Source organism: Lipotes vexillifer, unplaced genomic scaffold (genome assembly GCF_000442215.2).
Source record: "Lipotes vexillifer unplaced genomic scaffold, Lipotes_vexillifer_v1.1 scaffold797, whole genome shotgun sequence".
Lineage (NCBI taxonomy): Eukaryota > Metazoa > Chordata > Mammalia > Artiodactyla > Lipotidae > Lipotes > Lipotes vexillifer.
The window spans coordinates 84,841-99,976 of record NW_006793733.1 but is presented as its reverse complement, the minus strand read 5'-3'; the positions used below and the strand labels follow the sequence as shown (position 1 = coordinate 99,976).

The 15,136-nt window shown below is 32.9% G+C and overlaps 1 protein-coding gene across 1 annotated transcript in view; it reads left to right on the top strand.

Moving 5' to 3' along the window:
* The window catches only part of LRRC7 (leucine rich repeat containing 7), a gene marked incomplete at its 3' end in the record, with an annotated part of 372,290 nt that overhangs the window by 280,614 nt on the left and 76,540 nt on the right, over positions 1 to 15,136 (top strand). Inside the window, exons 13-17 of the mRNA XM_007466671.1 lie at positions 582 to 651; positions 2,598 to 2,697; positions 4,985 to 5,109; positions 7,176 to 7,424; positions 12,775 to 12,975. Coding sequence (XP_007466733.1) covers positions 582 to 651; positions 2,598 to 2,697; positions 4,985 to 5,109; positions 7,176 to 7,424; positions 12,775 to 12,975 — 745 coding nt within the window. The remainder of the gene's footprint in view (positions 1 to 581; positions 652 to 2,597; positions 2,698 to 4,984; positions 5,110 to 7,175; positions 7,425 to 12,774; positions 12,976 to 15,136) is intronic.

Sequence of the window (15,136 nt, the reverse complement as noted above, 5' to 3'; positions counted from 1 at the left end):
TCTTTCCCTCATAGAGCCTACAATTTTATGGGGACGACAGTAAAAAAATAACCACAAAACTAAACAAAAAATTACAAACTGTGATATGTTCCATGAAAGTGCTTTGAGACTAAACTGGGGAAAGAAATTTAAATGAGGAGTCAAGAAAAACCTCTTTGAGGAACTGACATTTAAGCTGAGAGCTAAAGAATATGGGGAATTTTAGTTAAGTGAAGTATGGGAGAAAGAATATTCCAGACAGAAGAAGAGAGCTTGGCTAATCCTCAGAGTAGGCTGATAGAAGGCCAGTGGAACTAATGGGACTGTCAGGAAAAGAGTAACAAAGAAGCTCTGGAGAGGTTTTGGAGGACCAGATCTTATAAGGTCTGACAACGCATGTTAACAATTTTCAATTTTATCCTAGCATTTGAAGAGTTGTAAACTCGAGATTTTCACTTTTAAAAGATTGCTCAGGCTACTCAGTGGAGAAAGAAGTAGAGAGAAGAATGAAACAAATAAGTTATAGTGTTTTTAAAAATTCTTCATAAAAATGAAATTTATCCATCTTCACCCATGCTATTAGACTTTTCTTATTTTTGCAGATTGAAGAATTTACCATTCTCATTTACCAAACTTAAGGAGCTTGCAGCTTTGTGGCTTTCTGACAATCAGGTAAAAATTTTTATTACCTGATTTATTTTGTTTATTCAAATGAACTACAGTTGAAACTTTGAATTGCTAACTTATTCCCAATTGGTACCTTTGACAATCACTGCAAAATATAGATTATTTATCCCCTGGAGGAGAGATTTTTGTAAAGGTAATAATTCAAATAAGTAGTTCATTGCTGTGGACAAACAGTATTATAGTTCTCACCCCTTTTAAATGCTTCAATCTAGCTTCTACTTCATTCTCAGAGATCTAATACACAAAATGATCATTTTTCTAGGTGGTACATACAAGTCCTCAGAGGATGTACTTTAATTATACCTCTGAAGGTAAAGAATAAGAAATCATTATCACAATTCCCACAAGAGGGAATTATTATCCTCCATGTTCCTTTTGTGTGTGTTTGTGTGTGTGCTTTTAATTATAATCAACTTAATTCTAAAACTTTATTCAAAAAATTTGTGATGTCTTTTGTTGCTATTACCAGTATCTTCTGTGAAATTGCTTTGATATTAACTCTTATACTTATGAAAATAGATTATAATTGAATTAGTAATTGAGTGTTAATGAATAATTTTATTAACTGGAAAATAAAAAGAAATAGTTGAAGACATCTGATTTGCCACCAGAAAAACTGGTGATAGACGATTTTGACATAGTTTATTTTTCTTCTTTTTACTTTTTTCTTGTAATTCTAAAATTTTAAAACATCTTATCCCAAAATATGAATTACCAAGTGAAAACAAATCATCTTGGATTTAGTTTGTTATGATTATTTTCTGAGCATAAAAACAGCATTACTGGTAAATGAACTGTTCAGACATAGGTATTGGGCTACTTTTGTAAAAAATTAAAATAAACCTCTACAAAATGTGAAATATAAGTGTGAGAATAATGTTTGTATTTCTACAGTCATTACAGCACTGTCTTCCATCTACTAAAAAAAATTAGATTGTCAATCAAATTCAAGTCTTACCAATGGAATGTAGATTTTTCAAAGCATCAATATATCATTATAAATAAATCATTTCTGGAATCAACGTGAACTATGCTAATGGAACAGTATTTTCTACAGTCTTGCATTGTAAAAAGAACATCCCCTAGTGTCATGATTTATTATTTTTGTGGGAGAATGAACAGAACAGTGGCTGCACCATTTAGCTTTTATTTAGAACAGCGATTTAATGTGTTTCTGACTTAGTTTCATGAGACAAGTTGGTATCCCAAATCCCCTTTGTGCTTCACTCTTATTAATAAATGTCATGAAATAAGTATATTTTAAAACATTAAATAATATGATTATTTTCAATATGTTTATATAAAAATAGTATATAATATCAAAGTTCTAAAAAATACCTTCATAAATAGTATTTCTGAAATAAAATTAATAATAGAGAATTAAATGTTACCATCCATAGGTAAATATATTGTGATATATCAAATACAAGGATTGTTGCTTATGTGTATGTGGACCCTGTCTTTGGTTACAAAAGTCTTTTTAAAATAAATGCTTATGTTTTAACCTAATTAAATTCATAGATTATCTTGTATAATATAAATTTGATAGCAAATTCCATTTATTTTTTAGGGCAACAGTTCATGAAAATATAGGACTATACCAAAAGTTTACTTAGTTGAAACAGTTTGACACATTTTGGTCTCTTCAAGATCAAAACTGACATTACGCAATGTAGATGAATAGGTCTTGTAAAAGAATGTACTAAAGAAAAAGAAAATCTCATTATGAAAACCTTAGAATTTCAAAATATTCCTCTACAATAATAGTCTTATTTTATGTTATACTTTCTTATTTCATTACCTTTTTCCTTACTTTTCTTTAACTGTTCATTCAGCACAGTGCGTCCAGACTATTGACCTTTATGCTATATAAAAGAAATATTCTTTATACTTCCAATCTTATTAATCTAATTTATGTCCTTTGCTTCCAGTCCAAAGCCCTTATCCCTTTACAAACTGAAGCCCATCCAGAAACAAAGCAAAGAGTATTGACTAACTACATGTTTCCACAGCAACCTCGTGGTGATGAAGGTAAACAGTCAGTAGAAATTTCTCCTATGCTTGTATGATTATGAATTAAAGGGATTAATTTTATTCTAATCTCTGGCCAATACTGGCACATGGGCAAGACACATAATTACATGACACACATAAATCATTTGGGGGTTAACTCTAAGCAACTCTAATTATCTTCCATACTGTAATATTCTAAGTAATATTTCAAAAACATAACTCTTCCTCTTTATATCTGTCATGAAAATAATGTTGACTTTTAGGAGCGACATCTTTTCTTGATGGATTGCAAAACCCAGGACTAGTTAACCAAAGGTGATACCTAGCCAGTTGAAATGAGCTAAGAAGAGTCAGACCTTAAGGAAGATAAGTTGGTTTATTTCCTGCATTCACTAATTTTATGAACACAATTTAAACATTTAGTCCTGATCTCAGGCCCCAAATTATTTCATGTTAAGAGATGACTTGCAAACGACTAATTTTTCAAGTTGAGTTTTCCTAAACAATGTCAGCAATTATGATAGGAATAATTTTTGAAAAACTTAAACCTTTTTCAATAATAAAATTTTCTCTTCTATGATCACATTACTCATAAAATTTTTAAAGGAGCTTTATCCTTTACCATTTGGAAATCAGCACAGGCCCCTTAGCTCAAGCCAGCACAGGCTGTCATGCACATTTACCAGTCTAATAGTAATAGTAATTCTTAAAAGAGTAAACCCACTTTAATCCACCCATGGATTAAATCCACCCAACTCATTTAAAAGAGACCAACTTTTAAAAGAAACTATTTGCTTATGTAGTTCTTATTTTCAGGATAATTATAATAAATGTCTTTAGGTTTTTTTACTTAAAAAGGGAAATGAATCATTTTGAAATATTTTAGGATATTTTCATTCAAATTTTGACTTGCAGAAGTAGAAAAAGGAAAGATTGTTTCATATGTATTTTCCAGGCTTCAGTAAAATTGATCTTTTGAATTTATGAAAGAAAAGCCACTGTGTTTACATAGGGTATAACAAGAGTCTTAAATAAGGATTATGTTTTATTCATGCAACTTTACTTTCATTTTCATTTTAATATCCCTAGATTAACAAAATATTTCATTTTGAAAGGCTCTAGGGGAAAATGAAAAGCGTCTCATATTTTCTGGCCATTTCTGAGATCTAGTCTGACAGATTAAATCCCTAAATTGTTCCATGGAATGAGGTAGATCTAGTTAGGTAAGATGTGATGTTAAGGAATTAGCCTAGTTTGTTTCACTTTGTTTTCCTTTGAGGAAAGCAGAGTTGGTAACAGAAAAGTTTACTTGAAATTTAAGCAAGTCACCCTTTGGTTTTTCAAGCAGAAGTGTAATGAGTGAATTTGCAGAATTCCTTGCAACACACAAAGTTTTATATAATAAAGGTTATCTTTTGGGAAGTGCTTTTATTGCATTTTCATGTGATCTTCACAGGATTGTTGCAAAGAAGATATTACAATTAACCAACATGTAAATTAAAGATTGATAAGCCATTTCCTTTCCCTGTTAATTTGAGACACATTTAGATTAATTGAGACCTGAATGTTAAAGACTATTTTCCAAATGTTTTTTTACCATAAAACCAAGCACCACTACATTGCCCCCTACCAGACACACAAAAGAACAACGACAAGAAAGGTTGCAATCTTGGACAGTTTATTGCAAAACCAAACTTATGTAGTACCTTTATAACATCCTAATAGCATTTAGTGGTTACAGTTATGGACCCTATAATCACACAGTCATGGTATAGAATCCTGCATTGTCCGTGGAGAAGCTGCATGGCTTTGAACAAGTTTCTTAAAACTCAGCTATAGTTTTCTCATTATTAAATTGAGGATTATATTACTTCTACCATGGTGCTGTTTTGAAGATTAAAAGAGATAATGGTTTAAAATACCTAATTCAGCTCTATTATCATAATTAGGCTATGGAGAGCCCATTCTCTACACGGGAAAACTTCTCTACCCCGGAAAACTTCTCTACCCCAATATATAATTAATGTATACTTAAGAAAGCTGAATGTGAGTTAAGATGTTAAAAGCCTATGTAACAAATATGAGGGGAATATTTTCCCTCTTTTTCTTTCTTTCCTTCTTTCTTTTTCTTTCTTTCTTTCCCTCTTCTTTCTTTCTTTCTGTTTCTTTATTTTTCCTTTTCTTTTTTTCTTTTTGTATTTGTTTTTAGTACCTATCACCATTTTTTGCATAGCATACTAAGCTCTGTTAAATAACAATTTAAGTTTTTTTAAAAAAGCAATAACACTTTGGAATCTAACTGTAGATTTCCAGTCAGACAGTGACAGCTTTAACCCTACACTGTGGGAAGAACAGAGACAACAACGCATGACTGTTGCCTTTGAATTTGAAGAAAAAAAGGAAGATGATGAAAATGCTGGGAAAGTTAAGGTGAACCTTTTAATTTTTGTTTCCTCTTTCTTCTTATTATTTTTATTTGTTCATTGTTATTATTCAAATAGCCTTTGGGACTAATTGACTGACCTTTGCTAGAAGGTCAGATACATCTTAAAGTCTCATGGTGATACCTTTCATTATAGCAGGATGATGATTTTGGAAGCACTTTTGTGCTTCGGAATGAGACTAACATCCTGACTGAGCAAATTTCATATGCCACCCCATCTTACAGAATAGCAACATGAAAGAGATTCAAGCTGAGAGAAAGCCAAAAAAAACCCCTAAAAATCAAACAAAAAAGGCTGGGTGATGAGCTTCACCTTATTACCTCTTTGAAACACTGAAATGTGTTTTTTTTTAAATCACTGATCAAGGCAAGGCATCATGCAGACTGTGTGAAGCCAAAATACACATTTATGAAAGAACCAATGGATTAATATATTACATTGGCATTAAAATCTCAGAAAGATTCTATGTCTCTGGAATATTTGAGAAGACTTTATGAGTTTTCTTAAGTGTGAGGACAATTTTTAATGAAGGTAAGAGCCTAAGAGTAGGTGATGTCCCTTAGGGAAAATTATTTTCACCTTAAAGCATATTTAAAAAAATGCTTTATTGGCACTAATCTAAGTCAAGTAACAAGGTTGTAATTTTAAAATCTGTATTTTTACATTATATAAATTTGAAAATAACAGAATTTATATGGATTATATCAACATCAGGTCTTCATGTTATCATCATGGCAACATCTTGAATCTCTTGTCAATTTTTTATGGTATTATTTTTGCACTTTTTCCATCATGGATACTAACAGCTCTCACCCTTAGTGACTAATTACCTAAGTAATTGTATATGCATCCTATTAATAGATCTGGATTGTGTGATGTGTTCTTTTCTATCCCCTCATTCCCACATTTTCTAAACTTTTTTCTTAAACCAGCATACTCTAGAACCTTACTGGAATTAGTAAGGTAATTGACAAAGCCTACCTATATCATTGTGGAGAAACCAAAATGGATTCCCAAATCAAAATGACAATTATGTTAACGATTTGGACAAAAAAAATGTTTCTAAATGGTTGATTAGTGCTATCTAATAACCAAAGAGACATTTTTTAACTAAAAATAAATGAAAAAAGATCTTTAGAACATTTCAGTTCTTCTTGTAAGGATTTTATATGTTAAATCCAGAACCAATGGATGATGCATTCTATACTGGACCTCTGATTCATTCTTTTACTTCATTGAATGTCAAAAACTACATACTTCTTCCTAAAAAGAAACCTGTATTCAAAGTCTCCAAGAAGAAAAGAGTGCATTTAATACTGGTATATGTGTCATTGAAAGCATAAAATATAGCAAATGCAAACAGACATTTAGAAGCCCTGTTTGTGTGTTATGTAATCAAGTTTGATTATAATTAGAGTAGGTTCATTATACTTTAGAGTACATTTTCTCTATGTTTATTTATATTTGATTTATTTTATATATTGGTGAAATAATATGTGTTTCCAAAATCTCAAACTACTTGGTTTTGACCAATTTGAGTATTTCCAATGCCATTGGCTATTGGACAAATTAGAACACAAACAAATGTCTAAATAAATCATCATGGAAGTATGATGATGAATGGAATATGCCGAAATCTTGCACTAAATTAATTATACTTTTCTGGCTCATTACATGTACATTAAATTTAGCACCATTTTGCCTTTAATTTACATAAAATTTTAAAGGGAACCACTGACCTATGGCATCAACTTCCAAATAGACTAGAGTATAATGCCCTACTTATAATGTGTTTAGTGTATGAAAGTATGAAAGTTTAGTTTAGTTTAGTTTAGTATGAAAGCTGCATTGTGTGAAGAAATTGTGACCCTTTAGCTTCATGTGATATTGGTACTGTTTTATTACATAGAATTAAAACTAATTTTCTGATGGTTGTTTTAAATGCATTACCCAGAATGAAAAAAAAATATCAAGAATAGAAAAATGATAAAGTGAAAGTTTTGCTACAGTGCTCCTCTTTCTCCCAGAAAATGGAGATTCCTTCTCCCACAGGATCACTCCTGCCAAGCCCCCTGGGAAAGGGGCCAGCGTGGGATTACTCTCCAACCTGCCAGACTGTCTGGCGATTGCTGCACACCATGGGCCAGGTGTGATCAGCAGATCCAAGATATGCCCGTCCCCCAGAATGACCCACAGCTGGCATGGGGTTGTATAAGTGGCCTCCAGCAGGAAAGGAGCATGTGTACTCCATTGCCAGTTGCAGCACAATCCACCACTCTTCCCTCTCTAAGTGGCAGACAGGTAGGCCTAGGTGTCTGGGGTAGGAGAATCCCTTACGTAGAGGCAACCTTGGAACAGTGGTTTATGGGGTATGTTCTGCATGATTTGGGGTAAGAAATGTTGATCATATAGAAACCTTTCAATTGCCAGTGTTTGATCCCAGTTTAATTTTTTATTCATTGACATTGGCAATGGGGTGGGGAGAACTGAGCCAGAGGGGGAGGGAACATCGATATGATGTGCCTACTGGTGGGTTATCTGGCATGGTTTTTAAGCTGGGTGCTTCATTTTTATTTATGTTTTTATTTTTTAAGATTTTTATTTAAAGTGTGGGAATACCAATAGTTGGGCAGAATGTTGATGACACTACTGATGCAATCTAAATTGTCCCCAGACATACACACATTTTTTTGTAATATCAATTCTGAGGGAGATTAAATAAAACTTGATTCTAAAACAGCATGAGATTTGAATTGAAATTTGCTGAGAGTGGACTTTGAGCACAAAGATGGACATCTGTTGAAAAGCATCAATTTCCCTTTAATTTGAAGGCACAGATGATGAGAATTCCTGTAAGAGAAGATTGGCCTGGGAATTCTGGCAGATAAGGCTTCCTTATCTCAGTGGGTGGGGTGTTGAAGAGTTTAATGAAAAAAAATCTTAATGGGATGTGGAAGAACACTACATATTTTGTAAACCTTATCCACATGTAATAGACTAAATTCTTATTCTGTGTCTTATATTCTTTCTACAATATATGGCAAGCTGAGAATCCTAACTAAAACTGCTATAGGTTTCCTTTCTATGTAAAATGTTCCAATTAATTCCTAGAATAAGATACTTAACAATTAATAACCAAAGCATTAACTATTATTTCTCTTACTGGAATTTACAATCAAATCAAATTATAATTTAATCATTATATAAGAAAAGCATAGTTCTTTGTGAAATCAAGTTATCACTTCTAAATGCCCTAGCTATTAACATTATTTCTTTCTTCATTGCTAAATCTTTGGGAGTCTCCAACATCTTGCAGCTACTATTTGCATTTACTGCACTTTCTTAAGATCTGAGATATATAGAATGTTGTGAAACACTTCTATTTTCCAAAATAAAATAACATTTCAGTAAAAATATTGCATTTTAATAAAATGTACCTGTAAAATGAGCAAATACTTTATGGTGAGTGATAAACACAACATTTTGGTATGAACATAATTGACAAATTTTTCCCACCTATTACATATATCCCATATTAGAATAAGGGAATATTTATAGCCTATATATTTAGCAATATAAAGAAACTAACTGGGCATTACTGAACTATTAATATAATTGTGTTTATGATCATGGTTATTCATTTCTGAAGCATTTCACACATGCATTGAAAAATAGAGAGGCAAAACAACCTGTAAAAGTGTATAAAATATGCTTTTGAGAGCTTACGAACATAACAGAATTATAAAATACTATACTTTCATTTTTTTAATTATAAAATGTTATGTTAACTTTATGTTTTAAAAATTGAAATTATCTTATTTAACTCAATAAAATTCACACTTTAGATTTACACTATTTCTTCCACAAGATTGTACAGATATATGCTGCACCTATACTAGAGAATAGCTCTGAGCCAAGTAACACTTGTGAAGCATAAGCTTTGGACTTAGACCTGAGGTTGAATATGGGCATTGATTCCTGTAACTGTATGACCTTGAAGTAACTTACACCATTTGAGCCCCTGTTTTCCTTCTGTAAAATGGTAACAGATGCTACAAATGGGTTGTGAAATTAAAATGAGATTTAATTATAATTAATTATAGATTTTAATTAATATTATTAATTATAACTATTTATTATTCATTTATAATTAAATCCATATGGTAAATAATAAAATAAGTATTTTTTATTATATAAATAACTAATAATAATTAGTTTTATATATTCCTATAAAACACTTTGCATGGTGCCTATCACATGGCAGGTAATGAGTAAATGATAGTTATTGCTGCATGCAACCTGAAAAAAATCCAGTTACAAGTATTATAGTTAGACATATATATAATAAAACTAGATTGCCAAAAGACTCCAGATTCAAAAAATACATAAGAAGAATCTGATATTAGAAATAGTATCTAATCTCTGCATAGAAATTATACATTTTCAAGGGACTTCACATTTATTATATCATTCGAGCTCTAGATTAACCCAAGATATTATCATTCCCATTTTACATGAGTAGAAACTGGACAGAAAGATTGTGGCTGATAGCTAGTTGGGGGTAAACCTGTGGCTTTAATTTGGGTCTTCTGACTCTAAGTCCAGTAAATTCTGCTAGTAGACCAGTAAATGGGAAGCAAGTAGCTTATTGTATAGGTGGGACAAATCCAAGTTTTATGAGACCTGAAGCTTCCACAATTTGGAGAGGAGCCTCTTTAAGGAAAAGAATATAAAATAACCATGTAAATACATAAGTAGGGCCCCTCACAAGGCTTTGGAAAGAGCCCATGCGGGGACAGACCCTAAAGCTTAAGCTTCATTAGCTTAATGGCAAATCCACTTTTATTTCTACATTTAAATATTTTTACAGAGATAAAGTGCCCAAATATATTCTGGTGATGTGACCAAAATATAACATTAACTTGCTTATAAAATAACCAGAAAATATCGGTACCATGACCATTAGCAAATAGCCCTGTGTGTCAGAAGAGACACAGCATCTACAAAAATTAGATTACATTACTCGATATATTTAATTCTAAGAAAGAACACGTCCCAGGGGGCTTCCCTGGTGGTGCAGTGGTTAAGAACCCACCTGCCAATGCACGGGACATAGGTTCGAGTCCTGGTCCGGGAAGATCCCACATGCCGCGGAGCAACTAAGCCCATGCGCCACAACTATTGGGCTTGTGCTCTAGAGCCCGCGAGCCACAACCACTGAAGCCCATGCACCTAGGGCCCGTGTTCTGCCATGAGAGAAGCCACCGCAATGAGAAGCCCGCGCACCGCAACAAAGAGTAGCGCCCTCTCACCGCAACTAGAGAAAACCCATGTGCAGCAACCAAGACCCAACACAGCGAAAAATAAATAAATAAATAATTTTTTTTTAAAAAAGAACACGTCCCATTTTTTGCCTTTGATTCAACTTAGAAGTGTAGTTATAATATTGAGGATTGTTTAAGGTGTGTAGAATTTTAATTTAAGGACCTATTTGAAAGTTATTTTTCATTCATATTAAAAATTAAAAGATGTTCTTAATTGGCATAATAGTCACACCGTTCTACAATTTACATTTTTTAAATGTAGTTTTTTGACTTTTAAGTCCTTTGATATCAAGGACTTTTAAACAAGTTCAACAATATAATTTTTAAACTTAGATCAAATTTGTGATTAATATTTCTAATACCAATTTAAACAGCAGATCCAAGAATGCATTCATCCCAATGGATTTTGTCTAGCATGGCTATCATTCTTTTTATGTTTATTTAAGAATGCATTATAAAGTACCCTGAGATATACTTATATTACACTCTAATAACTTACGCTTTTGTTTTTTGGTAAAGTCTAACTTTTTTTCTTGGGTTATATTTTTGTAGCTTTGTTTCTATATATTATTAACTTCATCCTATTTGTTTCAGCGTATTAAAGATTAAATTACATTTCAATGAGATTTACACTAACAAATTTATCTGTTTTTTCACAAGCTTCCCAAAAATTTCTTGGAAAAATAATTTTGTAACTTTAGTTCTGAAAGGAATGTTAAAAATCATCTAGTGAAGTCCAATCCCAGTATTTGACATGGACAGAGAGCCACAGGAAGATGAAGTACTAGAATAACAAAGTTGGTGGATTTGCTAAAACTGCAGATGAGCAAAAGTGTTTGAATTCATATTTATAATCCTCAGATCTACATCACTATCATAGTTTCTTACATCCCATGTGTTACATAGGTGTGGAGGGGGTGGGTATGTGTGTGCCCCACCCTTTCTCTTTTTATCTCTCATCCCCCTCTTTCTTCTTCCCCTTTCAGCTTCTCTTCCACCTCTGCCCTCCCCCAACGCACCCTCACACACACTTTCCCCAACACATACTCACCACAATCACATAAATCATTCCATTTTGTAAAGTTGGTTCTACTCAGATTCAAAAAGACATGACTATTGGAATAAACCAAGCCAAGTAAATATGCCCCTTATTTTTCCTCCCATTCCATTTTAATCAGCCTGGATAATTTGTATCTATTCCATTTTAAGTATATTTTAAGTACTCTGAAGGGATATTCTGTATGGAATGTCTCATATTTTCTCTCTCTGAATTAAATGTGAAGAATAATAATTTATATATATATATATACATTCCCTAAGTCAGATTGATACACCAAAACTGAACTCAAGAATAGAAATAGGGCTTCCCTGGTGGCGCAGTGGTTGAGAGTCCGCTTGCTGATGCAGGGGACATGGGCTCGTGCCCCGGTCCGGGAAGATCCCACATGCGGAGCGGCTGCGCCCGTGAGCCATGGCCGCTGAGCCTGCGCGTCCGGAGCCTGTGCTCCGCAACGGGAGAGGCCACAACAGTGAGAGGCCCGCGTACCGCAAAAAAAAAAAAAAAAAAGAGAATAGAAATAAGTCTCTGGATAAGTATAAGCCAAAATTTACATATTTACCTAGAATATCCTAGACAATGTTCTAAATTTTTTATTTCTCTTTATTGTAAGATGTAACCTATAAAGCATGTTACTTTATTATGGTAAAAACTAAATATAAAAGCCTCCTTGAAGGATTTTTTTTTTTTTTTAGTTATTAACAAGAATTAGCTACCCTACCTTTTGATGTAACATGCTAATTAATACAGAGCTGGTGCATATTTGATGGCAGATACTGTCAACTCCCCATTTTTTAATACATGATAACTCACTTGTAAATCTTTTGGGGTCTTCTCCCATCACCTGCATTGATATTCCAAAGATATTTTTAATGTCAAAATGATTATTTTTAAATAATTAAGATAGGTAAGGGAACAGCCTCTAAAGTATAAAAGCAGCTGATAGTAACTTGATTAAATTTTTCAGAGATTACCAATCACTTAAGTGTTTGACCTACTGCTATTTCAACCATCTATAGAGTAGACCTAAACATAAGATGTAATCCAAAAATTGTTTTTAATCTAGAAAGGTGGCCAGGGGTGGGGAGAAGTCCCAGGAGGCAGAATGTGAAAAGAACACTGTGTGTTCTACTCTACAACACAGTTTTTCAGCCAGCTCAACACTCACTATATTGCATTTGGTTATACTACTGCACATAAAATGCAGTAGTTTTATGAACATGCTTACTGAAGGTATTTTTATGTTAAATTTCTTTTTATAAACTTCTAGGTTGAAATAAACCTAAAACGATATCCAACTCCTTACCCAGAGGATTTAAAGAATATGGTAAAATCAGTTCAAAATCTGGTGGGTAAGCCAAGCCATGGAGTGCGTGTTGAGAATTCAAATCCAACTGCTAACACGGAGCAAACTGTGAAAGAAAAATACGAACACAAGTGGCCTGTAGCCCCAAAGGAGATTACAGTGGAGGTATTTCAAGGTTATTGGTAATTGCCAGTGTGGTTTGGATTTTTTGGAATTACTAAATGATATGTTTTTTTAACTGAACAGATCTTCCTTGATAAGTGCATTTTTTCCTAATGTATAAATGAGTCTCTCTACTCTTCCAAACTATGAGGGTTGCATTTAATAAATGCACCATCATGGCGTAAAATCATTAATACAGCTCCAAAAGTTCCAATACACACAGAAGGAATAATTCGCTCACCCAGCTAGTCCTGGCCAGTAAGTGCATTAAATCATTTTCATGATATTCCTTTGACTACCCCAAACTTTTATTGTATGAGTCATTAGAAAAACCTAAATGAAGTTATTATTATTATTATTATTATTATGCAAATCTCAGTAAAATTCTTGATCAGACTTAGAGCCAATTTTTTTTAATGTTTTTGTGTTTGGGTTATACCCTTTATAGGAAACACTACTATATAAAAAGGGGCAATAACTTCGAAATTTAGCTTTACAGAATCTAATATGAAGCTTAGTTCCTATATTTTAGAATGAATTAGATATTCATCGTTATCAATTTGTGTGGTCTGAAAAGAATTCAACTACATTTATGCCACTTCTGTACTATTTCATCTACTCTTCAACTAATTTGCTTATCATCTTTTAATCTTCATTAGAAACATAATTGATATGAGTACATCTAGAAGTTCCTATACCTGCTGCTCAAAAATCTAGGTTGACAAAACTCTTTTACAAATCTGCGTTCAAAGCATCAGTTTTTTACATTAAACACCAACTGTATATTTAGCACTGTGCTAAACACTGTGAGAGAGAGAAAAGAAATATGAAATGTGTGACTAGCCCCCAAATAATTGAGAGCCTAGCCAGGTAAACTTAACACAGATGAAGCCATTAGAGAATGTATTATATAAAACATGATAACATCGTTGGTTGTGTGATGGAGAATATAATACTCTAGGAAAATGGAGTGATAAGCAGTCACTGCCAGTCACTTTAAAAGTTATGTGAAATGCTTAAGATTGAACTGCATATTAAAGATTAGGTGATTCTTTTAAAGTCAAAAAGAGAAGAAGGCATTCTAGGCAAAGAGAAAAGAAAGCTTAAGCAAAAATAAGCGTGGTGTGCATATCTACCCGTGAAAGTACAAGCCTGACCCAAAAGAGAGGAATATAGCTGGATATCTAGGGAAGAAAATTTAAGTAAATATTTATTTTCATTGCTTTTTTCATTTTGCTTAAAAAACTCATATTATTGTACTTTTTCATCTCTAAAACATTACAGATATACTATAGCAAAGCAACATACTTTTCTTTTGTCTCTAAGATACTGCAATAACATAAAAAGGAGGAAAACTAACATTTAGTGGGTACACCCTAAATACACATACACTTTATATTTATATCTCATGTCATCACAGTTTAACATCAAAATAACCGTAAAGTCATGATAACCCACAAACTGAATAACTACTGCAAAATACGTAGATCCTAAAATTGCTTAATACAGGGATGGGAGAGATGAGACAAAGAAAAGATGGCTTTGGTCATGAATTTAATAATATCCCAATAGTAGAAAAAAATCTTAAAATTGTCCCACAAGCACTTCAAACTTAACAAATCCAAATTAATTTTAATGTTTCCTCCTCAAACTTGCTTCTGCTTCAGTATAATCGGTCTTGATCTCAGCTGGCACCATTATCTACCGGTTCACTCAAGCTAGAAATTTGGGAGGCATGTTGATTTCTTCTTCCTTTTTTCTCCCCACTCCCTGCCCCTTCCAATCACTAACTCCTATACATTTTCATCTAAGTGTATCCCTTCTATCTCTTCAGGTCCTCAACTCTGTCCTGCATTTCTGTAAAAACTGTCAATTTCTTGGCTTACCTTGTCCCAAACCCCCTCATTGCCTTGCTAATGATCTTTTTAAACACACATCTAATCTTGTCCTCCTTAAAAAAAACACTATAGTGACTTTGTATTGCCTATCTAATCTTCTTAATTTGCTAAAGTAGCCAAGCTAAGTAAGATTGAAGCTCAACTATCAGATTCATATTTATTTCTATGATTCGCCCCACTCTTTCTTAGTTTTCTTCATCTACTAGCCTTTTCCTCTTGAACAGAAATTTCACTGATAATATCAATATTTTTTCTAAAATTGAGAT